General features: G+C 43.2%; 1 protein-coding gene across 6 annotated transcripts in view; it reads right to left on the bottom strand.

Moving 5' to 3' along the window:
* NPAS3 (neuronal PAS domain protein 3) overlaps positions 1–27,414 on the bottom strand; it is a 586,631-nt gene that overhangs the window by 221,896 nt on the left and 337,321 nt on the right. For all 6 annotated transcript variants that reach the window (XM_073577843.1, XM_073577841.1, XM_073577842.1 and 3 more), the window contains one exon: positions 17,558–17,640. In XM_073577843.1, the coding sequence (XP_073433944.1) occupies positions 17,558–17,640 (83 nt within the window). The remainder of the gene's footprint in view (positions 1–17,557; positions 17,641–27,414) is intronic.

Below are 27,414 nucleotides of genomic sequence, written 5' to 3'. Positions count from 1 at the left end.
ACAGCCTTCACAGCGTGCTCCCGACTCTGACGGTGAGGATGGAGGGATTGATGTGGACCGCCTCATCGATCTCGTCAGAGAAAGGGTGCCGCTCTGGAATATGGCTGACCGCCGCCACGCTGACATGATCGTTACCCGACGACTCTGGGAGGAAATCTGTTCTCTCCTTGTGGGCCGCTGGGAGGACCTCGAAGCTCGGGCCCAGATTAAAGAGCGTAAGTATATACAGTACCGGTTGCTTGATGTAAACCAGTGTTTCCCGAACTCCAGTCCTCGTGGTCCCCACGGATCATGTGTTCAGGATTTCTATTTACTATGGAAATCCTGAAAACATGACCCCTGGGGACCATGAGGACTGGAGTTTGGGAAACACTGATGTTGTATACTAACCACTCCTTTCTCGTTTCAGGGAACAGAATTGTGAATCGGTGGCGGTCTGTGAGGGATCGTTTCAAGAAGGAGTTCAATAAAGAGATGCGGGCCCCGAGTGGATCTGGAGGACGCAGGAGCAAGTACAAGTACGCACAAGCCCTGTCGTTCCTCCGGGAAACAATGCTCACCAGAAGGTAAATATTACACACCACATGTGAAAAAATGTTAGATGTAACTTTTTTTTTTCAGCCAGTGCCATACCATGTCAGTATTATAATTGTTTTTTTTTCTCTTTATTACACAGCACGGTGAGCAGCACTCGGGAGCCTGCACGATTGGACCCTTCTGAGGCGATCCCTGAGGAGACCGGCACCGAGGGACACTTCGACCGCCCCGGTACATCTGCACCTTCCCAGCCTTCCCACACATTCGACCCATCTGTCCAATCCACCAGCACAGGAGCATCGTGGCCGCCTACATTACATGAAGCTGCTGGTGAGGAGATCGCTTTCCCTTTACCCCACCCTTCTGCCCCTGCCACCTCTAGTACACCTGCGGGTACTGGGCGGCAGCGGCAGAGGGGTCAGGAAAAGAGTTATGCGCAAGAGTTCTTGCATCTGAATGCATCTTTCCAGAACTGTCTCAAAGTCTTGTCAGAGCAAATCTCCGCAGGCTTTCAGCAGATCAACTCCAGCATTCTGGAGGTGAAGACACTTCTGCAAACCATGCATTCAGAAGCAAGATCTTCGCCAAACCACACCTTTTTCAGGTCTGTTGTGGAGCGCATGGCAACACTATCTCCTACCCAGCAGATGCATGTAATGCATTCGTGCCACGGTGCTCTACAGCAGGTTACCTCCCAACCTCCACCTCCCACCACTGTAGTTCCTCCACCTGCACCCCCTCCAGCCACTTTCCATCCTCCCCCTCCTATTACATCTGCACCCCCTCCAGCCACTTTCCATCCTCCCCCTCCTATTACATCTGCACCCCCTCCAGCCACTTTCCATCCTCCCCCTCCTATTACATACCAGCAACCTCACCAGTACCAGCAACCTCCCCAGTACCAGACATCTCCCCACTTCCAGCAACCTGCCCCGTACCAAACTCCTTCCCCGTACCAAACTCCTTCCCCGTACCAAACTCCTTCCCCACACAACTTTCCATCAACATCATCTGCTCCTACAGTCCCTGCCCAACCCTCCACTCCACCGCCCACCACCTCTTCTGCCTTCCACATGTCCACCCATTCTGTAGCTTTTTCCACACCTTCACCTGTAACTGTTCCTTCCCCACCACGATCCCAGTCCTCTCTCCACACACCCAGTGTCGAAGTGTCCCGCAGCCCCTCCAGCAGTATTTCCACCCCACAGTACACAGATTTGTAATGTGTGTTTTTTGTAATAAAAATGCCCATTGGGTTTAAAACCTTTATTAAAAAAGTTTTTTGCACTTTAAAAACATTTTACAAAAAAAAAAAAAATTTAAATAAAAGTTAAATTATCGTTTCACAATGGTTGTCTGTCATTTCTTTCTGCGGCGAACTATGTTTTAAAAAAAGGTTAAATACAGGGTATTTCAAAGGTAAAAAGGTATTCAAAACCAGGTATATAACTGTGGGTAAATTTTAGCTTTTTGCCACAGTTGTGTTCCTGGTTGTGTTTGAAGCAAAGTATTTCACCTAAAAAGTTGTGTTTATTGTTGGTGATTTCCTACCAATGTACACAACTTTTGTTAAAAGGTGAAATACTTTGCATAAAACACAACCAGGTACACACCTGTGGCCTAAAGGTAAAAATAGTAAGACCATGACAAGATAGCCAACTTTGGTTGGCAAAGGTATATACTGTTGGTCCAGAAGGTACACAAGTTTGGTTAGGGCACAAATCTTTCACACTCTGTCATCCCAGTGTACTCTGCCTTGAGGTGACAAAGTATAGTGGAAAATTGTCCCTGAAACCGTCACAGAACTTCTAGTGGTAATATTTCCAATGACAACATCCATCTTCGCCAGTAACTTGCTCTTCTCTCCAACCTGCACTTTCTTCTCTACAACCTGTCAAAGAAGGGCTGTAGGAATATGCTATATCTAGTTTTCCAGTAGCCAATCCCGTTCGGAAGGCCACAAGGGTCAATTTTAAAAACCGGATCCGGCGTAATCCGTCGAAAAACGGATAGAAAAACGGATAGAAAAACGGATGAACCGGATGAGACGGATCCGGTTTTGTCTGTCAAGAACAAGACGGATCCGGCAGAAAACCGGATCCGGCACTTCAGGTTTTACAAAACACGGATCGCGCCTGACGCCGAAAACCTGATGTGTGAAAGTAGCCTAAGGCTAGGTTTTCTGCCGGATCCGTCTTGTTCTTGACAGACAAAACCGGATCCGTCTCATCCGGTTCATCCGTTTTTCTATCCGTTTTTCTATCCGTTTTTCGATGGATTACGCCGGATCCGGTTTTTAAAATTGACCCTTGTGGCCTTCCGAACGGGATTGGCTACTGGAAAACTATATATAGCATGTTCCTACAGCCCTTCTTTGACAGGTTGTAGAGGAGAAAGTGCAGGTTGGAGAGAAGAGCAAGTACTGGCGAAGATGGATGTTGTCATTGGAAATATTTTGAAGAATTTGGCGGATTTTACAGCGGAGGCAAATCGTTTGAGGGTGATTGTTCTGGAGAAGGAGAGAGCGAGACAGCAGCGCATCAGGCATCGTAGACGACGTTTGTGGATCCACCCCATCACAGCCAAGAGAATGACGCGTGGGGTCTATTCTACACTATGCATGGACCTTCGACGAAACCCGGATAAATTTTTTGGATATGTTAGGATGAAAATGGAGAATTTTGATTACTTGGTGGAGCGCATTGCACACCTCATAAGAAAAGCGGACACCTATTGCCGCTTCTCAGTTTCACCCGCAGAGCGTCTGATGGTGACTTTAAGGTAAGCCACATTTATTGGATATGATCGCATCAGAGCACACTTTCACTGCAATCTTGTTGGTGGTAATTTGTATCTCCAAGTGTTATAGGTCAGTTTTGGTATGTAATGCTGTGATTTAAAACTAATTTATTGTTTGTTAATTCCCCACAGATTTCTTGCAACTGGAGAATCCCTTTCGTCACTGCATTTCCAGTACAGACTCGGGATTTCCACCATATCTGGAATTGTGAAGTACACATGCCGTGCACTGTGGGACTCCTTAGCTGAAGAGTTTTTACCAGAGCCCACAACAGAGAGGTGGATTGAAATTGCTGACAAGTTTCAACAGATATGTCAGTTTCCAAACTGCTTGGGCGCTGTGGACGGGAAACATATCCGCATTGTAAAGCCAGCTGGATCGGGATCGGAATATTTCAATTACAAGAAATATTTTTCAATTGTCCTCATGGCCATCGCTGACGCGGAACACAAATTTATTGCGGTTGATATTGGGGCCTATGGCCGCTCCAATGACTCTCAAGTTTTCAAACTGTCTGCCATGGGGCGTAAACTGTATGGAAACACCTTCCAGTTCCCACCACCTAGACCGCTGCAGCAAACATCTGGTCCACCTATGCCATTTGTCTGTGTAGGGGATGAAGCCTTCCAGCTGTCAGAACACCTTTTGAAACCGTACTCTAGCAGAGGATTGACAAGACCAAAACGCATTTTTAATTACCGCCTCACAAGAGCAAGAAGAATGGTTGAATGTACCTTTGGTATTCTGACAGCCAAATGGCGGGTCCTATTGACTGCGATCAACCTCAAGACAGAAACTGTGGACGAGGTGATCAAAGCGTGCGTGGTACTCCACAATTTTGTTATCTGCAAGGAACCCATTTCCATTGAGGACACCTCTGAAGAAACCACCTTGCAAGATTACCATGACATTACCACTAGAAGTTCTGTGACGGTTTCAGTAATGAGGGACAATTTTGCACTATACTTTATGTCACCTCAAGGCAGAGTACACTGGCAGGATGACAGAGTGTGAAAGATTTGTGCCCTAACCAAACTTGTGTACCTTCTGTACCAACAGTATATACCTTTGCCAACCAAAGTTGTCTATCTTGTCATGGTCTCTATTTTTAGCTTTAGGCCACAGGTGTGTACCTGGTTGTGTTTTATGCAAAGTTTTTCACCTTTTAACAAAAGTTGTGTACATTGTTAGGAAATCACCAACAATAAACACAACTTTTTAGGTGAAATACTTTGCTTCAAACACAACCAGGAACACAACTGTGGCAAAAAGCTAAAATTTACCCACAGTTATATACCTAGTTTTGAATACCATTTCACCTTTTAAATACCCTGTATTTAACCTTTTTCGCCGCAGAAAGAAATGACAGACAACCAGTGTAAAATAATTTAACTTTTATTGAAAAATGTTTTTTTTAGTAAACTTTTTTAAAATTTTAATAAACATGTTTAATAAAAATTTGAAACTATAAAACTGAAACCATAAAACTGGTCATTTTTATTTAAATACACACATTATAATTCGGTGTAGTGTGTGGTGGAAATACTGCTGTAGGGGCTGCGGGACACTTCGACACTGGGAGTGTGGAGAGAGGACTGGGATCGTGGTGGGGAAGGAACAGTTAGAGGTGAAGGTGTGGAAAAAACTACAGAATGGGTGGACATGTGGGAAGCAGAAGAGGTGGTGTGTGGTGGAGTGGAGGGTTGGGCAGGGACTGTAGGAGCAGATGATGTTGATGGCAAGTTGTATGGGGAAGGAGTTTGGTACGGGGCAGGTTGCTGGAAGTGGGGAGATGTCTGGTACGGGGCAGGTTGCTGGAAGTGGGGAGATGTCTGGTACGGGGCAGGTTGCTGGAAGTGGGGAGATGTCTGGTACGGGGCAGGTTGCTGGAAGTGGGGAGATGTCTGGTACTGGGGAGGTTGCTGGTACTGGGGAGTTTGCAGGTACTGTGGAGGTTGCTGGTGCTGGGGAGGTTGCTGGTGCTGGGGAGGTTGCTGGTGCTGGGGAGGTGGATGGTGCTGGGGAGGTGGATGGTGCTGGGGAGGTGGATGGTGCTGGGGAGGTGGATGGTATGTAATAGGAGGGGGAGGATGGAAAGTGGCTGGAGGTGGATGGTATGTAATAGGAGGGGGAGGATGGAAAGTGGCTGGAGGGGGTGTAGATGTAATAGGAGGGGGAGGATGGAAAGTGGCTGGAGGGGGTGTAGATGTAATAGGAGGGGGAGGATGGAAAGTGGCTGGAGGGGGTGTAGATGTAATAGGAGGGGGAGGATGGAAAGTGGCTGGAGGGGGTGCAGGTGGAGGAACTACTGTGGTGGGAGGAGGAGGAGGTTGGGAGGTAACTTGCTGGAGAGCAGCGTGGCATGAATGCATTACATGCATCTGCTGGGCAGGAGAGAGCGTTTCCATGCGCTCCACAACAGACCTGAAAAAGGTGTGGTTTGGCGAAGATCTTGCTTCTGAATGCATGGTTTGCAGAAGTGTCTTCACCTCCAGAATGCTGGAGTTGATCTGCTGATAGCCTGCGGAGATTTGCTCTGACAAGACTTTTAGACAGTTCTGGAAAGATGCATTCAGATGCAAGAACTCTGGCGCATAAGTCTTTTCCTGACCCCTCTGCCGCTGCCGCCCAGTACCCGCAGGTGTACTAGAGGTGGCAGGGGCAGAAGGGTGGGGTAAAGGGAAAGCGATCTCCTCACCAGCAGCTTCATGTAATGTAGGCGTCCACGATGCTCCTGTGCTGGTGGATGGGACAGATGGGTCGAATGTGTGGGAAGGCTGGGAAGGTGCAGATGTACCGGGGCGGTCGAAGTGTCCCTCGGTGCCGGTCTCCTCAGGGATCGCCTCAGAAGGGTCCAATCGTGCCGGCTCCCGAGTGCTGCTCACCGTGCTGTGGAATAAAGAGAAAAAAAAACAATTAAAATACTGACATGGTATGGCCCTGGCTGAAAAAAAAATTTACATCTAACATTTTTTTTCACATGTGGTGTGTAATATTTACCTTCTGGTGACCATTGTTTCCCGGAGGAACGACAGGGCTTCTGCGTACTTGTACTTGCTCCTGCGTCCTCCAGATCCACTCGGGGCCCGCATCTCTTTATTGAACTCCTTCTTGAAACGATCCCTCACAGACCGCCACCGATTCACAATTCTGTTCCCTGAAACGAGAAAGGAGTGGTTAGTATACAACATCAGTGTTTCCCAAACTCCAGTCCTCATGGTCCCCAGGGGTCATGTTTTCAGGATTTCCATAGTAAAGAGAAATCCTGAACACATGATCCGTGGGGACCACGAGGACTGGAGTTCGGGAAACACTGGTTTAAATCAAGCAACCGGTACTGTATATACTTACGCTCTGTAATCTGGGCCCGAACATCGAGGTCCTCCCAGCGGCCCACAAGGAGCGAACAGATTTCCTCCCAGAGTCGTCGGGTAACGATCAGGTCAGCGTGGCGGCGGTCAGCCATATTCCAGAGCGGCTCCCTTTCTCTGACGAGATTGATGAGGCGGTCCACATCAATCCCTCCATCCTCAATGTCAGAGTCGGGAGCACGCTGTGAAGGCTGTTAAAGAAAAAGACAAAAATAACATAATTAGCCTCCACAAAAGAAATGAAATAAAAAGTGCAAAAAAACAAAGCAAAAATATTTATACTTACACGCTGGTGACCGCCGCGTTGCTGTCGCCGACGACCCTGGGAGGCACTGCGAGGACCTCTTGGCCAAGCACCAGATTGGGAAGACTAGAGAAGAAAACAAAAAAAGTTATGTCTTTGGATGTAGGCATTTGTTTGCTGTGTGTGGTCTGCAGAACATTGTTTTCTATGTGTTGTGTGTAGTGTGATGTTGTGTTTCTGCGTTTGATGCAAAAAACTTACCAATTGTGAGCCCACTCCAGGTGTCTGTCCACCCCTTCCTTCTTCTTCTGGGAGCTCCTCTTCATCTTGTGATTCCTGTTTTGAAATAAAAGGCCATGAATAGACATATATTACAGAGAAGATGGATTTTGGAAATAAAAACTTACCGTCAAACGCTGACGATGCGAGGGAGGGCTCCCAGAAGATGATGTGCTGTCTTCCTGGTGGCCACACTCCATGCCTGTGGGTGGTGTTCCAGCTGCTGCCATTGCTGCTGCTGCTGCTGCATCTATTGGGCGGCTGTTGAATAAAGAGAAACAAAGGGCCAATGAATATCTTGATATTCAATAGCCCTAGTTTGGAGGAATGGGTGATTTGATAATTACCGTCTCTCATCTGCTGCCGGACTCCCCTCCCGTTGTTCAGCATGCTGCTCCAATTGGGGTGGTGCTGATGGTGCTGCTGCAGATGTCTCCTGCCTTCTCCTGCGCCTGGTTGCTGTCTTGGGTGGCATGTTGGGTGTGGCTGTGGGTCCCACTGTCTTGCTTTTATATATGTCTTGTGGGCAGAGCTACTGAGCATGCTCAGACCAAAAAACCGGATCCGGCCGCCGGATCAGGCTTTCGCCGGATCCGGCGCATTGCGGCGCTCATAGGCTTTCATTGTGTGAAAAAGCCGGACGCTTTTTCGCCGGAGACAAAAAACGTTACAGTAGACTTTTTTCCAGACGCCGGATCGCGACACATTGCGACACATTGCCGGATCCGGCGAAAACCGGATGAAACGCATGGCCATCCGGCGCAAATGCAAGTCAATGGGGGGGAAACCGGATCCGGCATTGCATTTCGCCGGATCCGGTTTCTGTCAAAACCGCCGCATCGCGCCTGACGGCGAAAACCTGATGTGTGAAAGAGGCCTAAGGCATCCTGAAAATGATGATCCAACCCAAAAGAGCTGTGATCTCAGCATCATTGACTCTGTCTGGGATTACATGAAGATATAGAAGTATCTGCCCAAGCCTCATACACAGATGATCTGTGGTTACTTTTCCAAGACGTCTGGAACATCGTCCCTGTAGAGTTCCATCAAAAACTGGGTGCAAGTGCAAGAATTGATTATGTTTTGAAGGCACCAAATTTGGATTTGATTTGGATTTCTCTTTCTGTTCATTCACTTTATTTTTATTAATTAAGAAAACACAAACTATTGACACATTTACTTTTGAAAGCATTCTTACTTTGCAGCATTTTTTCCACCTCTGCCTAAAACATTTGCATAGTACTGTATCATTAGTACCAATCTCCCCAAAGGGCATAGTTGGAACAGCAGGACCAGGGAGCTCACACCTACAGAGACCTGGTGTGGTCCATTACACACCACATAGAAGGGAAATCATGTGCATCTGCTCTATTATCATCTTTCTTAAAGAAGCACTCCTCCTCCTCCCACCAAAGTTTTTATCCTCTTAAAATATTGCACTCATCATATTATATGGCACTTTGTACTTACAATTGCTCATTTTGCCTTTCTACCCTGATAATTCTTCTCTTTTCTCTGCTCTATATAGAAACAGGAAGTCTCTTGTCCATGCATGAGTCATCTCTACACCTCCTGACCCAGCTGCTCCACCCTCTCCCCCTGCCAGGGACATTTGTAGTGACTCATACAGGGAAAATTGACCTCCTGTTTCTACATAGAGCTTAAAAGGATTCAGCTAGTCAGTTATTAACCACGTGGTGTCATAGACCTAATGGAAAAGAGAAGAATTAGCTGGGTAGAAAGGCAAAATGAGCAATTGTAAGTACACAGTGCTATATAATATGATCATTGGGTGGAGGAGTGTTTATTAAGAAAAAAAAACAAGACTTTCGTCAGCTACAATCTTTGCAGGTACAAAAAAAGTACCTCTCTACGTTCTGCCTGCCACTGCCTGTGTGTCCTGTTCCTGTACGGACTATGGGGGCAATCTCTGGTGGTGCGGCCATGGTCACAAAATAGAAAACTCTAACTGGCTTCCTATGACAATTGTATCTAATGACTGTGGATAGGGGGCGCTCTGAGAAATTATGTGTTGCTGCAAAAAAAAAACAGTTTAATCTTTGGTCCCAGGTCACATGTTGCATACGATTTTATTGTAAGTCATCTCTATTATGAAGCCAAATAGCAGCTTGGAAATAATTGTGCAAGAGCAAGTCACAGAAAAGACCCACCAATCATTTTTTTTTTGGTCATGCAACTTATGTGAGAGTAGCTGGTGTGTGACATGTCGCCTTGTTAACTAGATTGGGATCTGCCCTGGAGACTGTGGGAGTATGTGCTCACACCGCGCCAAGGAATATGTTATCACTATCTAGCGGAGGGTCCTATATTAGACTTTGTGCAATATGTGACATACATGACATGGGAATATAGTGCTGGGTGGAAGCAGATGGATCCAGGCCGCTCTGAAGTCACAGGTTTGGCTAAAGGGTCATGGTATTGGCCAATTTGTGTTCTTTGATACTTCACAAACAGGTCTCCGTGCTCTGACCGCGTGTGGATTTAATAGCCGTGCAACATGGAAAAATTAAGTAATTTTAATTATGCCTCCAAGTTATTTACTGCAATTAAGACCATTTATCATATGCAAATTAGTGCAAACGGGTCTCATTAGTTAGTAAATTACTCAATATGAGCCGAACAATGTAGCACTCCAGTTTGTAATGAAAAATCCCTGTAGAGGCGAGCAAGATCAATTAAGCTAATTTGCATATGCAAATATATTCACTTTTGCCATTTTTCTATCTTTAGTTCGGTGATTTGGGATGATTTTCCCTTCCAGGTGCTATTTTGTTCTGCAAATCAGCCCCCACTGCGAGGATCTGGAGGAGACCTGCCGGGTCCGGCGCAGGAGAGGTGCAAGTGGTGCAGGAAGCAGATACGATTTGGTAGACTCCCTACAGGCGGCAGAGGACTGGGGGGAAAGTAATGCACCTGGGAGAGTCATCTCCCAGAAACCAAGTGAGGTATCATTTTCAAGCATATTAACACAGACACAATCAAATCTAACTGCTGACTGCACACATGTATCACTAAGTATTTGTCATTTATGGCTGGCTGGAAGTCTCCCACCGATTTAAACATGATGTGGTATTTCTTAATTCTGCAGGTCGGAGAAATTTTAGATAATTTTTTCTTGTTCTCTGATAAAAAAAAAGTTGCTGGATTGTAACAAAGGATGTTAAATAATTTGTCGGACAGCAAGGAATACAATAAAATATAAAACTTTCACATCCCCCGTTGAGCCCGTGAGCCTATATTCCTGCTTTGCTGCAGTGATAGCATGTCGTATGTCTAAGTAAACGCTGCAGCCAATCCCTGACCCCAGCGATCTTAGGCTGTACGTGCGGGCATAGATATCGGATTTATGGCGAGGTTTCCGCTGTATGAATGTGTCCATCGTTGTATTCTACTTTTAGGGAAGACACATAAAGAATAAACAATGCCCAACAAAATAAAGCAATGCTTTTCTTTCCAAACCAAACATCTAGGAATATCATGGGCTAAAAAAAAAAAAAGGAAAGAAGGCACAGTATAATCATTTTACGATCTGTATCAATATATTAGCCTATATTATCCTTGTGCAGGAGCAGAGCTTCCCCTCAATTACCCAGGGATGGAAGCCAATAAAAAAGGGTTAATCTCACTTTTGCAGCCTTAATATGACAACACATTACAAGATCTGCCTTCTTAAAGGGAATCTGTCACAATAGGTGTTTGCTCCCCCATCGGACAGTGGCTTGATGTAGGGGCAGAAACCCAGCGATGTGCCACTTACTGGGCTGCTTGCTGCAGTTCTGATAAAAACATTGTTTTCTCTGCTACAGATCTAGCTGTTCTCTGAATGCTGCGCTCAGTATAACCCCCTCCAACCACTGATTGGCAGCTTTCTGTGTTCACCACGCATAGGCAGAAAACTGTGGTTGGGGCGGGGATATATTTGGCTCACTATGCAGGACTTTATGGCAGCAGGTTTACTAGTCCTCCAATGATAATTTCCTGCTGATAAATCAATGATTTTTTTCAAAACTACAGTACACAGCCCAATAAGTGACATCACTGGAATCAGGGTCTCTGCCTCTACCTCATGCAGCTCTCACTTTAGGTGGCAAAAACCTGGTAACAGATTCTCTTCAAGACTTTAATACCTCCTGTAACTCACGTCTACTGAATGTACTGTAAATACATGTGAATATCTAATGTAAGTATTCGTGCAGGGTTTATAGAACAAAAACAAGGAACCCTGGGGTGCTGCTGGAGAATAGATGGATCATGGGTACAGGTATGGTCACATTATTGAGGCCATGTGTTTCAGCACTGTACAAGTGCCTCCATCAGGCCATCAGCACCTTCGCTGCCTGATGAAGGCAACTGTATGGTACTGAAATGCATGGCCACAATAATGTGACCATATCTGTACCCATGATCCATCTATTCTCATGCATGGCCCCTTGTTTATCTTCTACAACCTGAATTCATCATGGTGGTTGCCATTGTGCATAACTGACCCAAGGAGGAGTAGCAGAGTCACTACATTTACCCAAAACCCCTACACTATTGCTCTGCTTTTTTGTCTTTTTCTTTTAGACGTAATGTAAGTATTAGGTAGGCGCATGCTAATCCAGCCAGGCACCGATCCAGCTGAAATTACATTTTACAATTTTGATTATAACTTTACATAATACCATAAACAATACTAGAAATTATTAAGAAACTGTAGCAGCATGTTAGATGTATTAAAGAGGTGGTCCGAAATACAAATTAATGTGAATCCTAAATCCCTATCCATTTAATGCCATAATATAAACTAATTTCTAATATACTTTAATTAATAATTTTCTATCCTTACCACACTGCACTAATTGCTTTTCTTTTTTTTCTCTACAACATCGTTCACTGAGATACTCAAATGAAATGTCATCAGGAGGCAGAGGCAGCAGTCAGTGCTGCAGCCCCAGCCATCTCCCAGAAAGAAAGGGTCATCGAAGGCCTTGGTTTCAGAGGCTGTGCTAGTCCCTGCGTGATATGCACTGTGCACAATGACAGTGCGCTCTGTCGCCGGCTCAGATCAGTAGTAGCGAGCCGGCAACAGAGTGTATTCAGTGCAAGTAACATCACAGTCCCTGAAACGAGGGTCACTGATGATGCTTTGTTTCACGGTGGGGACAGAGACTGTTGTAGTGGCCACATCCTGTGCCCTCTGAAAATGAAGAGTCATCAAAAAGGAGATTGTGGAAAAAAAAGCAGTTAGATAGTGCAGTGAGGGAATGATAGGGAATTTTTAATTAAAGTTTATTAGAAAATAGATTAGATTATGGCATTAAATAGATAGATAGGCATTTAGGATAAAAATTAATTTATATTTTAGACCACCTCTTTAATTACTAGGTTATATATTTATTCATTTATATAGCATCATTAATTCCACAGCACTTTACAGACCTCATCATCACTGTCCATCAGGTATGGACTGGGGTTGAAATTCAGCACTGGCATTTGTCGCTGTCCCCAAGAACCAGATGGGATTTATTACTAATATTTCCCTGGATGGAGGAAAGCAAGATTTAATACAAGACCAATATTTCTAATGATACCCGTGGCCCGCTGGGGTAAGTGATGGAGTCCGCAACTTTGTGCTCCATCACAACTCTTAACAGTATGGGTGTCTTGAGAGCACTGGTTCTGTTAACAATGTAGCAGACAAGGTAGACAATCTAAATTCCCTATCAGTATGTCTTTATAATGTGGGAGGGAACCGGAGAACCGGGAGGAAACCCACGCAAACACGGGGAGAACATACAAACTACTTGCAGATGTTGTCCTTGGTGGGATTTGAACCCAGGACCCCAGCGCTGCAAGGCTGCAGTGCTAACCACTGAGCTACTGTGATCTAGCCTAACTATTGAGATCTTCTTATAAAAGTTGTGTGCCTTTTTTTTTTTTTTTTTAAGTAAGAGAAATTCATGACTCTTTTCTTTTTTTTCTTTTTAGAGCTTTTACCAAGGGGGCAGTGTTCACAGGTTAACAATGCGGAGCAGCCAAAAGATACACCCAACGGGATCCCAAGAGTCACGCCCCCTTGGAAAAATGACCATAAAAAGTAGCAATAAATAAAAAGGCCCATATCTCTGGAAACATATAGCGGATTGATTAACAACCCCCCCCCCCCCCCCAAAAAAAAATAAAAAATCAACAGGTTAATCAAGGGAGTAACGAATAGAAGAGTGAAAACTGCACACTTGACGCCTTCTGATGATGTGCTTTTATAGTCACCTGAACGCTGCAGCCAATCACAGGCTTCAAAGGTCCCGTTGACATCCAGCCGTTCGCCTTGGTCACCCTCCTATGCACTTACAATAGATCTGCTATGAGACCGGGGGAAACACTCTGTTCATGAATTCATCAGACACCATCAACTATGAGTCTGCTGTATTTTTTTTGAGCTCCAAGTACCCAAACAATGTAACAATTTTGTTTGCTCTTTTGGGCTTTGTAGACACCTGTAAATGTAATAAGTTTCCAACCTCTTATATGTAAAATCTGATATTTTCACTACAATTTAGTGGCGTTTTTCTCAAATCAAAGTAACATCCAGCGATGGATGGTGTAAAGGCAAATCCTTACTAGGAAATCACCATCAATACATCATCGCATGCAGTAAAGCCGTGAGCCCTGTAGACCTTGCTCCTTCTGAACCTAGTAGAAATGTCTCTCATAAAGTACATATCTCATCTGCAGGTAAATGTTCTGGATCATGGAAAAAACAGAGATTTTATATGTCGGGCTGTACGCTTTAATCTGTCCAACCACTAGGACAGGGTGAGGAGATACTCAGTGATATGCACGCTCTCTCTCCTGCCCTCCCAGCGGTGATGGCCGCCTGCGGGACTTTATCAATCACAGGCAGATGCCTGGTTTAAATGTCAGTGCCGGGGCTGTAGCCATCCATTCATCTACCAATTGATCAGGGATGTCGGTGAAAGAGCGCTGCTGATTAACCCTTCCCGGAGCTGAAACCTATGTCATCTGATTTCAGAAGCATAAACGCAGAAATGCGCTCTATTATGTCAATTACCACCATGGCGAGGGTGTATGTATGTGTATATATATATATATATATATATATATATATATATATACACACAGAGCAGTCTATTCTGTATATATAGGCACTGCTGTCATAATACAAATACTTGCCATAATTCTGCTAGTGATTAATTAGCATCACTTAAAAGTCCTGCCCTGCCTTCACTCTTTATCCACCTTTATTCCACAAGGGATCTGGTCTTAACGAAAAGAACGAGCGCACCCACCCAGAGCACAGTTTTCACCTCTCTCCATGCAATCCAATCAAGTATTTAAATTACGTGTATTTCCAAGAGGCAGAGGTTACAGAACAAGAGATTACGGTTACACAAAAGTCACAACAACAAGGGTTATTGACATCACTTTATGAAATATAAAAAATGTTTGCACGACAAAAAAACAAACAAACAGTAATGAAAAAAAACTATTAGGTTCTTCTTAAAGGGAATCTGAACAGTTTCCCTATGTCCCACAAGCCGGCCCCATGTCTTTAACCTACTCTGTATACTGCTTCCATCCAGACCCGTTCTTTTGTTTTCTATTTAATCAATTTCCATAAAACCTTTTAAGCAAATCAGCAGGTGAATAGTGGGGGCGTTTTCCTCCATAATCATCCCCGTGGGCAGGAGTAACATGTTTACCAAAGACGCATCACTACTGGTTCTTTGTAAACTGTCTCCCAGGTGTATGCACCCCGGCTTCACCGGCAGCGGTAACGTAGGACACAGATAGCCGCAAGATTTGCAGAGCAGCCAGTAATGGTTGTCAGTGTCTTGCATGCACGGTGTGCCGTTGAAACCAGGGTGCAAACACCATGGTAGCAGAGATTTGCAAAGAGTAGGCGGTGATACTGCTCTTGCAAATTATGTAACTTGCAAATCTTATTATGTCACTTATGCCATTGAATTCTTTTGGCCCATAACTGGAGATTTTGCAGGGTCAAGATGCCCAGAAAAGGCTTCAGAACCGCCAGCCCCTGACATTTCTCTAATTCACTACTGATGAGACCCAGTTAGCCAACATTTCATGGTTAGTACATAGCACCAGAACTAGCACAGCTCCATACATTGTGCAATGGTTCTCTCACGGTCTAGTTAAAAGTATTGTCCATTACTTGGACAACTCCTAAAAATCAAGATCCACGAGTGAAATAAAAATACAGTAGCTTATACTCACCTCTCACATTGGGGATATTCTATTGAAGACGGCACTGGGTCTACCAATGCTCGTGCAATTATTTCACTTGAACAGGTTGAGACCCAGTGAGGACATTGCTGGAACGGTGCCAATGAAGGAGGGGAGTATACACTTTTCTTATTTTACTTGGAGAAGGATATTATCAATACCTTATATGGCAAGAAATATCAATACAATTGTAATCAATGTCTTATTCTACTTGGAAAAGGGTGTTATCAATTTCTTATTGTACTTGGAGAAGAATGTTGTCAATACCATGGATGGCAAGAAGAACAAACAAACAATTCTGGAACAAATCAAGCCAGACATGTCACTCGAAGCAAGGATCACCGAGCTACGATCTACCTATTTCGGACACAATATACGAAGAGAGCAATCATTCGAGAAGTATATCAAGATTGAAATAATAGGAGGAATAAGATAAAAAGAAAGACCAGCAACCTGGTGGCTTGGTACTAACAAGATATCTGCGGAGAAGACCCTGGTGGACCTGTCTAGGCTTGCACAAGATCAATCTTCCTATAGAACATCCATCCATTAAAATGCCCTTGCTCGAGATCAAGCCGAAGGATGTTAAATAATAATAATTCTACTTGGGGGGAGTTGGGCATTTAAGAAAGGGTTGCCCAAGTAAAGGACAACTATGTAAATGGAATAAAGTTGATGTACAATTCTTAATCACAACATAATGTACAGAGGCGTGTCAGTGCCAGTATACTACAGTTCCTTTAATTAAATCATCAATGTTACGTAATGGAGATAAACCCCCACTAATCTGATATTGATGATTGTAAGGCTAGGTCATCCATACTAAAGTCCAGAAAAACCCATTTAAGGTGGTCATGCACCTTCAATTGTTGCTTGTTCATTTGTTTAAATGTTTTTGCACCTGACAACGCTTGATATTTTCTGTAGAACAAAGGAAAATTGCAAATGCCCGATGTGGTTCTCCTTGAAGTCCACCAAATGTATAACTGTATGGTTATTTTTAGAGTGAACTTTAATCCCACAGCCAAAAACTATCATCAGTGGCTGAAGACCCCAAGGTATGGGGAGATGATTAACAACAACAGAATGTCTTTGAGTAGACCCCTATTATAACTTAGTATGTTTTATTTTTCTTAAAAAGAACTCAGTATCATAGCTTTAAAGACAAAAGATTTGCTGATTCTCCTGCAAGGTTGATCCAGATGAAGCAAGAACCCTTATGAGAATAAAGCTAATGTTCTTCATCTTAGTAGCAAAAATACTTTGTGACACCAAGTATGACAATAGGAATAAATCCATGGATCAACGACCCATATCTAAAAATCTATTAACCATAGCCTGTAAATATTCCACTTGAGAAAATCCACTTGTAAACTCTTTAACTGAACACATCATGACCACTTCCATCATCTCACCATGAGTTTTCAAGACAACTATTTCAATAGGTAAAATTTTAGGAAAAAATGGCATTGTACAATCAGAAGTCTCCATTTGTTCTCTGCAGAAAACAAAAGTGAAACAGTAGTGTATGATCATTGCTGGATAAAGCAGGGGTGAAACCAACCAAAGAGGTGGAACTATAACATGGTGCACTGCAATCAGATTACTTTCTATACAACTAAAATTAGGCAAAATAGGAATCATTTGGCTTATTCGATTGGGACGTTACAAAATTACACATCGTTAAGTAAAAAAAAAAATCTAAGGAGCATTTTCCATTGGTTCTAACCATCCAACAATGTCAGCAATGGTGGACATTCCCAAAGCCCACACTTTTCATAATAATTAAAATACAAATATTAACATTTTAATAACTTAGATCAAATACTCATAAACATATAACTGCATCATAAGAAGTCAAAAACAAATTATGTAATTTTTTTACAGTAAAAGTGCATTGAAATCAACAGATTGAAGAAAAGAGAAAATGATTGAAGTTCCCTTAAATTTGACACATTTATAACAAATGTTATGATCATTTAAAGTCAGAGTAACTGGACTGTGATCAAGAATCACTATATATCTTGAGCATATGACATGAAGCATGTTTTGTACCTGTAGGATATGACTCCCAAGATGAGATTCAAAGATATCAATGGCCAAGGAGCTGGGGCTTCTTCTCCTCTGGGATCCTATAACTAAAAAGGAAAGTTCTTTAGTAAGAGACTGAGACACACATCATTTATCATATCAGAAATTCTGGCTTCAGCAGAGTCACAGAAGATCATGGCGGAGTGTATCCATTACACTCGATTCAATTCTTCTATTCTCAAAGCGATAGGCTGTGAGACGATCTAACCACCCGGCATCTCCAACTGCTTTACTACATAAAGATGGATATTCACAGAGAGCTCAAAATCAGTGCATTTTACGTATGCCAAACCCCACCTTTCAGAAATGCCATCAATGAATGGAATGAACGCTAAACACTTTATCATTGCAAGATCCAATTTCTTTGTCATTTTCTAGAGTTTAATCCAGCACTTTAGGGAAATAAAAAGGAGACAGTACGTCAGGCAGTCAGCGGGGCACAGGGATACAAAGCAGGCAAATAAGGTCTCCTACTAGACAGAAACTTGGCTCTCTATTACCACTTATTGGAGGAAGCCTAAAAGTCGGTGTCATCCTTTTAATTGGCCTTGCCACAAGACACTGGATATTTAGCCAATTGAGCGTGTTTTTCAAAAAAATAAAATGTTCCATCTGCAGAAAGCTGTTTCAGGGGCTCATGCAATTGCAAAGGGAAATACTAGTTGGCCGAACTTGATAAAAAATTGGCGGCTATCAAGAGTCAGGATTCTTCCTTTTAGAAGGGAGCACAGTCCCAGCGAGCACTGTTGCCCTTTTTATTAAGCCCTGCGTCACAATTCTCCCCAGGCTTTGATTGATGGCTGTACTAGCCATTAAGTCAGTGTCTTCTGAGATGAAGTCTCACGAATGCACCAAGTGTTCCTACCTAGCACATCTGCAGTGCTCTCCCTGCTGTAAGAAACAGCCTCATGCACATGCGCAGATTGTCAGGTTTTGTTACCATATCCGATGCTGTCATTGCTTTAAGAGCAATAAAAATGCTCTTTCAGCTCTTTGTATAACCTACAAAAGTATCCTTCATATTTTGCCTCTTGTGCTTGTATCCCATATAGAATGGTGGAAGTTGACGAGTTTTGGAGAAAGAAAAACATGATTCTAAGATACTCTGTTGGGAGATATTTACGTTACAAGTGACTATGTGGCCATCTAGTGGTTTGGATGTGAATTGCAACCTATCGAATTGTTTCACTAGCATGCTGCAAAACTGTATTTAATTTGTATCAAGACAAATTGGATTTCTTAAGAAAACTCACAGAAAAATAAAAGCGCACACGTACTGCTAATATTAAATGCATGAGTTTAGGCGTAAAAGGTCATTTTTGTTTCAACAGGCTTTCCATAAATCAATAGTAATCAAAGAAACTTTGCAATATATCAGAGAAAAATGCTTTTTAATAAACTGCTAAAACAGAAAAGAAGGACAACCAGATCACTGAGGGATCAGATTACAGATCCACTGCAAGGAGCAGAATAAAGCCATGGACTGTACATGGACTGCATATGGATGACCAATGAAAAGAAAAATCATCCACGTTTTCTGACTGAAACTAGGAAGTTTTTTACAAGGTCATGTGAACCTATCCCAAGAGAAAGAGTCAAAGGTCTGTCTCGAAAGTCTGCAGTCACTCTATTTGACTTCATACTTATGAATCTTCACATCGCCCTCACTGCACACTGTGAATTTTCTCTGATGCCAGTGAGGAGACCGGACAACATGACCGCAATTATATGATATTCATACTCCTGACCACATTCTGACTAGACCGTGGCCGTGGACGTCTAGTCGGAATGTGGCAAGAGGTATATATATTGCAGTCAGCACTGGAGAAACCTCACAGCGCAAGTTTTACTATAAAGTGACGGTAATAAAAGTTTGCTGTTTGTTTTTGTCTAAATCAAGCAGGTTTAAAGCCACTAGTCACACATGCTCAGTCACTCTCACAACCTCCAGTGATCTACTGTTTACTGCGGAGAAGCCAGAAAGCTATGTGATACTCTGTAGTGAACAGGTAGAAACATTCAATGGTAACTGAACTTGCAACACACTTTGCATAATTTAATAGTACTGGCGAATATAAAAAAAAGTTGCAATATATATATAAAAAATCTGCTTCCTTCTCCATTATCAGCCACTTCTCCATCCTCTGCCTCTCAAACATATTATCCACTAAAAAAACCCAGCTCAAATCTGTCTTGCTCAGACAAGTCATACAGCCAGCTCACTGCGGTGTCATGTGCACAGCCCATTGCCCTCTTTGGGTAGTGGTGGAGGAGGATGGTTGGGGAGAAGTGAGAAGAAACAAGCAGAGGGAGACACGGAAAGATTGTGCTGAACTTTCTAACAAGGGTTTCACATCACTGCAGTGCTAGATCATATCTGCATGGATCACTACTGCTGTGTAATGTCCTACATGCTACTGCTGCTCTATGAATGCTAAAAAAGGAATGAAGAGCAGGAATCCCTCTCTGTACTGTGAATGGGAGACATCATAGCAGCTTGTCTCCTCCCACCAGCTGAGAGTGAACTGCAAATTAAGATAAAGAAGATGCAGAGGGGAAAACTGGTGAAAATGTAGCATATAATTACCAAAAGTAGTGTTATTCTTTATGTGCACAAAATATAACTTAATCTCAAAAGTTACTTGAAAGCACAGTTACCCTTTCAGCTCATTAGATGGATCTGTACATTGCTAAACCAGGTGTTGCTATACTCATAGAATGTAAAAAAAAAATGGCATAACTCATTCTTAACAACATTCTTATGATCTATACAGTGGAAGTGATATGTAATTGTGGGCCAATCTCTTTAAGGAATAATAAGTTGCACATTCCATGTTGAATAATAAGGCAGGGAATAAATACAAGACTTCATTATTTAGTTGCTATAAATAACTTCGGCCATATGCATCAACAGTGCCCCGTAATCAGTGTCTACGGTCATCCTCCATGTAGTCCTGAAGACAGGTAATTGAATATTGGTTTGCGGTTGAAAGTACATGTAATCCAGGAAACGAACATCTAGGCCCTCGGCAGCCACCATTGTTCAGTAATTTAATATCCATGTGCTGAGTCCTCTACATCAACCGTTGTTCAGCAATTGATTATCTGTGTTCTGAAGCTCTTGCAGCGTTGTCTGAGAAGCTCTCTATTTGTGGACCTAAGGCTGTGCTGTGAGTGCCAGAAGAAGTTCTCCGAGTTGGACCTTGGGAATAGCAGAGACGAGCAGTTCACTCCATATTACTCTAAATTCAAAATGACACCTGAGTGCCATAGTTCCAAGTCCTGATTAACGAGTTGTAATTAACCTGCTCTTTATGAGATACCGAAATTAAAATTAGCCCATTAAACGTTTTTTTCTCAATTTTTGTTTTAATTAAAAAAACTACAGTGAAACAAATCTGTCTAAAACTCATCCACTTTATGTCTCCTCATTTACTTGGGTTATAAGAATATCATTTGGAGAGGAGCAATTGTGTTGTACTAATCTGATTATTTTCTACCTTATCAGCGCGGTGGAGGAATCAGAAAGCCCATGGTAGCAGTCGGTATAAGCAACAGGACCAACTTTTAGCGGCATCGTCTTTCAGACTATATTTCCCTCTTTATCAGGCTTGGACGACATTGGGTTCTTTCATAAAATAACTACGGCTTCAAAATACATCGCTGCAGTTTAGAGATGAGATTTCAGTGTCATGTCAGTTGCAAATCTCAGTCTAATCATTCACGTTATTATGCAGTGTAGGAGGCAAACAACACCGCTTGGTGAAAGTGTAATTCAGTCCATGTCAAAACCAATACGGTAATGCTAAATACCTGCAGCTTAACAGAAAGAATTCACTCTCAAAGAGACAAAATAGGTCTCAGCTTTTAATGCCTAACAACTGTGTAATGCCCAAAAAGTGTGTAATGCCAAACAACTGTGTAATGCCCAAAAAGTGTGTAATGCCCAACTGTGTAATGCCAAACAACTGTGTAATGTCCAAAAAGTGTGCAATGCCCAACAACTGTGTAATGCCCACTAACTGTGTAATGTCAAAAAACTATGTAATGCCCACTAACTGTGTAATGACCCCACTAACTGTGTAATGCCAAACAACTGCGTAATGCCCACTAACTGTGTAATGTGAAAAAACTATGTAATGCCCACTAACTGTGTAATGACCCCACTGTGTAATGCCAAACAACTATGTAATGTCCAATGTGTAATGCCCAACAAGTGTGTAATGCCCAACAAATTTGTAATGCCAAACAACTGTGCAATGCCAAACAACTGGGCAATGCCAAACAAATGTGTAATGCCCACTGGGTAATGCCCAACTGTGTAATGACCCCACTAATTGTGTAATGCCAAACTATGTAATGCCCACTGTGTAATGCCCAACAACTGTGTAATGCCAAAAAACTGTAATGCCAAACAACTATGTAATGCCCACTGTGTAATGCCAAAAATACTGTGTAATGCCCACTAATTGTGTAATGCCCAACAAGTGTGTAATTCCCAACTGTGTAATGCCAAAAAACTGTGTAATGCCCACTAACCATGGAATGCCAAACAACTATGTAATGCCCACCGTGTGCCCACTGTGTAATGACTCCAACTGTGTAATGCCAACCAACCGTTTAATGCCCAACAAGCGTGTAATGCCCAACAACTGTGTAATGACCCCACTAATTGTCTAATGCCAAACTATGTAATGCCCACTGTGTAATGCCAAACTACTGTATAATGCCCACTGTGTAATGCCCACTAACTGTATAATGCCCAACAAGTGTGTAATGCCCAACAAGTGTGTAATACCTACTAACTGTATAATTCCCAACAACTGTGTAATGCCAAACAACTGTGTAATGCCAAACAACGGTGTAATGCCCACTAACTTTCTAATGACCCCACTAAATGTGTAATGCCAAACTATGTAATGCCCACTGTGTAATGCCCAACAAGTGTGTAATGCCCAACAAGTGTGTAATGCCCAACAAGTATGCAATGCCCAATTGTGCAATGCCAAACAACTGTGCAATTCTAAAAAACTGTGTAATGCCAAACATTCATGTAATGCCCATTAACTGTGTAATGCCTACCAACTGTGTAATGCCCAACAAGTGTGTAATGCCCAACGACTGTGTAATGCCCACTATGTAATACCAAACTATGTCATGCCCATTAACTGTGTAATGACAAAAAACTGTGTAATGACCAACAAGTGTGTATTGCCCAACAACTGTGTAATGCCCACTAACAGTGTAATGACCCCACTGTGTAATGCCAAACTGTGTAATGCCAAACAACTATAATGCCCACTGTGTAATGTCCAACAACTGTGCAATGCCCACTAACTGTTAATGACCCCCACTAATTGTCTAATGCCAAACAACTATATGATGCCCACTGTGTAATACCAAACAACTGTGTAATGCCAAACAACTGTGTAATGCCAAACAACTGTGTAATTCCAAACAACTGTGTAATGCCAAACAACTGTGTAATTCCAAACAACTGTGTAATTCCAAACAACTGTGTAATGCCAAACAACAGCGCAATGTGCACTAACTGTGTAATGCCCAACAACTGTGTAATGCCCAACAATTGTGTAATGTCTAACAACTATGTAATGCCCACTAGCTGTAAAATACCAAACAACTGTGTAATACTCAACAAGTGTGAAATGCCCACCATCTGTGTAATGTCAAATAACTGTGTAATGCCAAATAACTGCGTAATTATTATTATACATTTAAAAAGTGCCATTTATTCCATGGCGCTTTACATGTGAAAAGGGGAAGTATAGACAAGAACAATAAACATGTGCAAGACAAGGGACACACAAGTACAGAAAGAGACAAGACCGTGCCCGCGAGGGCTCACAGTCTACAGGGATGGGTGAGGATACACTAGGAGAGGGTATAGCTGGTTGTGCGGTGGTTCAGTACACTGAGGGTCATTGCAGGCTGTAGGCTTGTCGGAACAGGTGCGTCATCAGGTTCTTCTTGAAGGTTTCTGTTGTTGGTGGAGTCTGATGAATTGCGGCAGAGAGTTCCAGAGAATGGGGGACGCACGGGAGAAGTCTTGTATGCGGTTGTGGGAAGAAGAGATAAGAGGAGAGTAGAGAAGGAGATCCTGAGAGGATCGAAGGTTGCGTGCGGGTAGGTACCGGGAGACCATGTCACAGCTGTATGGAGAAAGGTTGTGGATGGCTTTGTATGTCATGGTTAGGGTCTTGAACTAGAGCCTCAGGGTAATAGGAAGCAAGTGAAGGGCCTGGCATAGGGGGAGGCTGGGGAATAGCGGGGAGACAGGTGGATTAGTCAGGCAGCAGAGTGTAGGATGGACTGGAGTGGTGCCAGAGTGCTAGAGGGGAGGCCAGAGCGTAGGAGGTTGCAGTAGTCAAGGCGGGAGATGATAAGGGCGTGCACTAATGTTTTTGTGGTTTCATGGTTGAGGAATGCGCGGATCCAGGAAATATTTTTGAGTTTGAGTCGGCAGGAGGAGGCAAGGGCTTGGATATGTGGCTTGAAAGAGAGGGTATAGGGTAGAGTCGAGGATCACCCTATGTAATTCCCACTAACTGTGTAATGCCAAACAACTGTGTTAAGCCCAACAACTATGTAATGTCTAACAAATGTAATGCCTACTAACTGTGTAATGCCCAAGTATGTATTGCCCAACAACTGTGTAATGCCCACTAACTGTGTAATGGCCCCACTAACTGTGCAATGCCAAACAACTATGTAATGCCCAATAAGTGTGTAATGCCCACTACCTGTGTAATTACCCCACTAATTGTGTGTAACAGAGTGTCACTGCCAGCCTGTACACATGGACCATACTGTAATTAGGCTTACATTAGCATTCCTGGTCCTGTATCTGGTGGGGGCATGCTTGTCTTTGTTCCCCTCTGCAGGGGGCATCTCCAATACACAAACCTGTAGACAGACTGCAGAACTCGGTTTCTGGAATGTTCTTAATCCTTGGAGCTATGCTTAAGGGGGTGGATGTTGGGATCAGCCCCCTTGTTGGGCAGAGATACTAAGAGTGGTAGGACAATAAGCCACATGCTCAGTTAGTTGACGCTGTGCGCTTTGAAGGACAAGGATATGCAGCTGCGGTCCTGTGTCATGTATGGAGTTTGGATATGATTTGACACATGGAATTGTGATGTCTCAACACCTTGCTGGATTTGAGGACTGAATCTAAAGACTGTTGTGTGGTGACTTGCGAAGGGTTGGGATCTTATGCTGAGGCGAGATCCCGGTGACGTGCGTATTGTTAGAAGCTGCCATGTGGGACTGTGTTGTGTTTGAAGTCATCCAAGGACTGACTATTTCTAATTTTCTTTCGTCAGATTGCCCGGTGGCGCCCCCTGATCTGCTTCCTTTGTGTGAACTCATTGTAGGTGCCCAATTGTGTAATGCCCAACAACTCTGTAATGCCCAACAACTGTCTAATGTCTAATTTCCTAACTCTGTGATGCCTAATGCCTTCACAATGAAGCACATAAGAGTTTAGTGCCAAGAAGATAGTGGCATCTGTAGCTTTTTTCTGCAGTTATTCATTTTGTTACATATCGGAGAAGAAGTGGGAAGAAAACCAGACATGGTAGATATAACAAAATATCATTATACACATAGGAAGAGAGTCAATTGATGGCTACATTTAGAAAGTCCTCAGTGTTCCTGAAAGGAAACAGAGTGCATGAAAGGAATGAGACTAATCATTCTTCTCCGCTGCCAATTCCTCCATACACATACAGTAATAGTATTCACTTTCATGGTCCAAAGGAATAAGAGATGACCAGACCAGGATGAGATGCAGGTGTACTCATTTATGAACTGAAAATGGTAAAAAAAAAATCTTATCCAGAACTCTGAAGATATTTTTACTGTGGGCCTAAGAACTAAAAGGCAGGTAGTTGCTAACACCTACAAATAACTCCTCGCCCTAAAATAAATACACAAATAACAAACAATATTTATAAATATATCCAAAACGTATTAATAATAAATTGTATACACAAAAAGTAGAAGGAAAAAAAAATAAAAAACACCCCATAAAACACAGAAAACAAGAACAGGCAGTGTGATCAATGGTAAATCACATTATGGTAAATAATAACCAATATAAATTAAATCAATTTGTCAAACAATGGGGAGGGTACAGTAGTATATGCATATATAACCAAATGTCCTCTTCTCCTTCGCTCTGCTCTGTTAATGGAGTGTGACTGCCAATGTCATGCTGATTGACAGCCGCCTCCTCGCTGCTTAACGTCAGCATGATGTCAGTAGTCACGCCTTGTTGACAGAGTAGCCCAGAAGAGGACGACGTGGAGGAGCTGAATCACTGGCAGACGCGGTCAGTGACCGATCTGAGCTGTTGCCGAAGTTACATAGTTACATAGGTTGAAAAACCCAACAATTATACCTTTTTGTCACTAAATCATCTATAACCCCCAATGTTATGAGTGCTGAGGAAATCATCCAGCCCTTGTATAAAAGCTGTTATAATGTCTGCCATTACTACCTCTTGTGGTCGGCATTCCCCAGTCTGACTGCTCTAACTGTAAAGAACCTTTCCTATTTAGCTGCCGACATCGTCTTTCATCCACCTATAGTGCGCATATTCATGACTTTAATGAGCGGTACCTCATGACTGCTGAAGGAAGGAGCCTGAGACCGTGGGAGAAGCGGGGCTGCAGAAACCGCGCCAGGAGGGGTTATGTATACACGATATTAACCTGTCCCCGGTCCACCGCTGCGCGCCGCTCTTTCCTCCGCGTCCTCTGGCTGTGATGTTCAGGTCAGAGGGCGCGATGAACAGTTACTGACAGAGGACCCGGAAGACAGCGGCGCACAGCGGTGGACCGGGGACAGGTGAATATCGCGGGTGCCGAGGCCCTGAGCCAGCGGTGACACCGGCACCTGTAACCCATAGCGCACCGGTGTCCCGCCTGCTCAGGACACTGGCACCTGGCCCCCAGCGATGAGAGGTATGTCTTTTTTTTTATTTGCAGCAGCATATGGGGCCATAACCTTTATGGAGCATCTTATGGGGCAGCATATGGGGGCAAAATCTATGGAGCATTTTATGGGGCAGCATATGGGGGCATAATCTATGGAGCATCTTATGGGGCAGCATATGGGACATAATCTATGGAGCATTTTATGAGGCAGTTTATGGGGCATAATCTATGGAGCATCATATGGGGCAGCATATGGGGGCAAAATCTATGGAGCATCATATGGGGCAGCATATAGGGGCATAATCTATGGAGCATTTTATGGAGCATCTTAAGGGGGCATAATCTATGGAGCATCTTATGGGGGCATAATCTATGAATCATCTTATGGGGCAGCATATGGGGCATAATCTATGGAGCATTTTATGGAGCATCTTATGGGGGTATAATCTATGGCGCATCTTATGGGGGCATAATCTATGGAGCATCTTATGGGGCATAATCTATGGAGCATCTTATGGGGGCATAATCTATGGAGCATCTTATGGGGGCATAATCTATGGAGCATCATATGGGGCATAATCTATGGGGCATTTTATGGAGCATCTTATGGGGGCATAATCTATGGAGCATCTTATGAGGCATAATCTATGGAGAATTTTATGGGGCCATAACCTTTATGGAGCAGCATATGGAGCATCTTATGGGCCATTATTAACCTTTGTGCAGCATTATATGGGGCGTATTTTGTATGGAGCATCTTATGGGGCCATCATGAACTGTATGGAGCATTATATGGGGCTCCTGATTCAATATGGATATTCAAAAACATTTAACCTACTGATGTCTCAATTAATTTTACTT

The sequence above is a fragment of the Dendrobates tinctorius genome, unplaced genomic scaffold (genome assembly GCF_039654945.1).
Source record: "Dendrobates tinctorius isolate UK_male_01 unplaced genomic scaffold, ASM3965494v1 ptg000057l, whole genome shotgun sequence".
Taxonomy (NCBI): domain Eukaryota; kingdom Metazoa; phylum Chordata; class Amphibia; order Anura; family Dendrobatidae; genus Dendrobates; species Dendrobates tinctorius.
The sequence above is the reverse complement of the archived record's forward strand: the minus strand, read 5'-3'. Positions and strand labels throughout refer to the sequence as shown.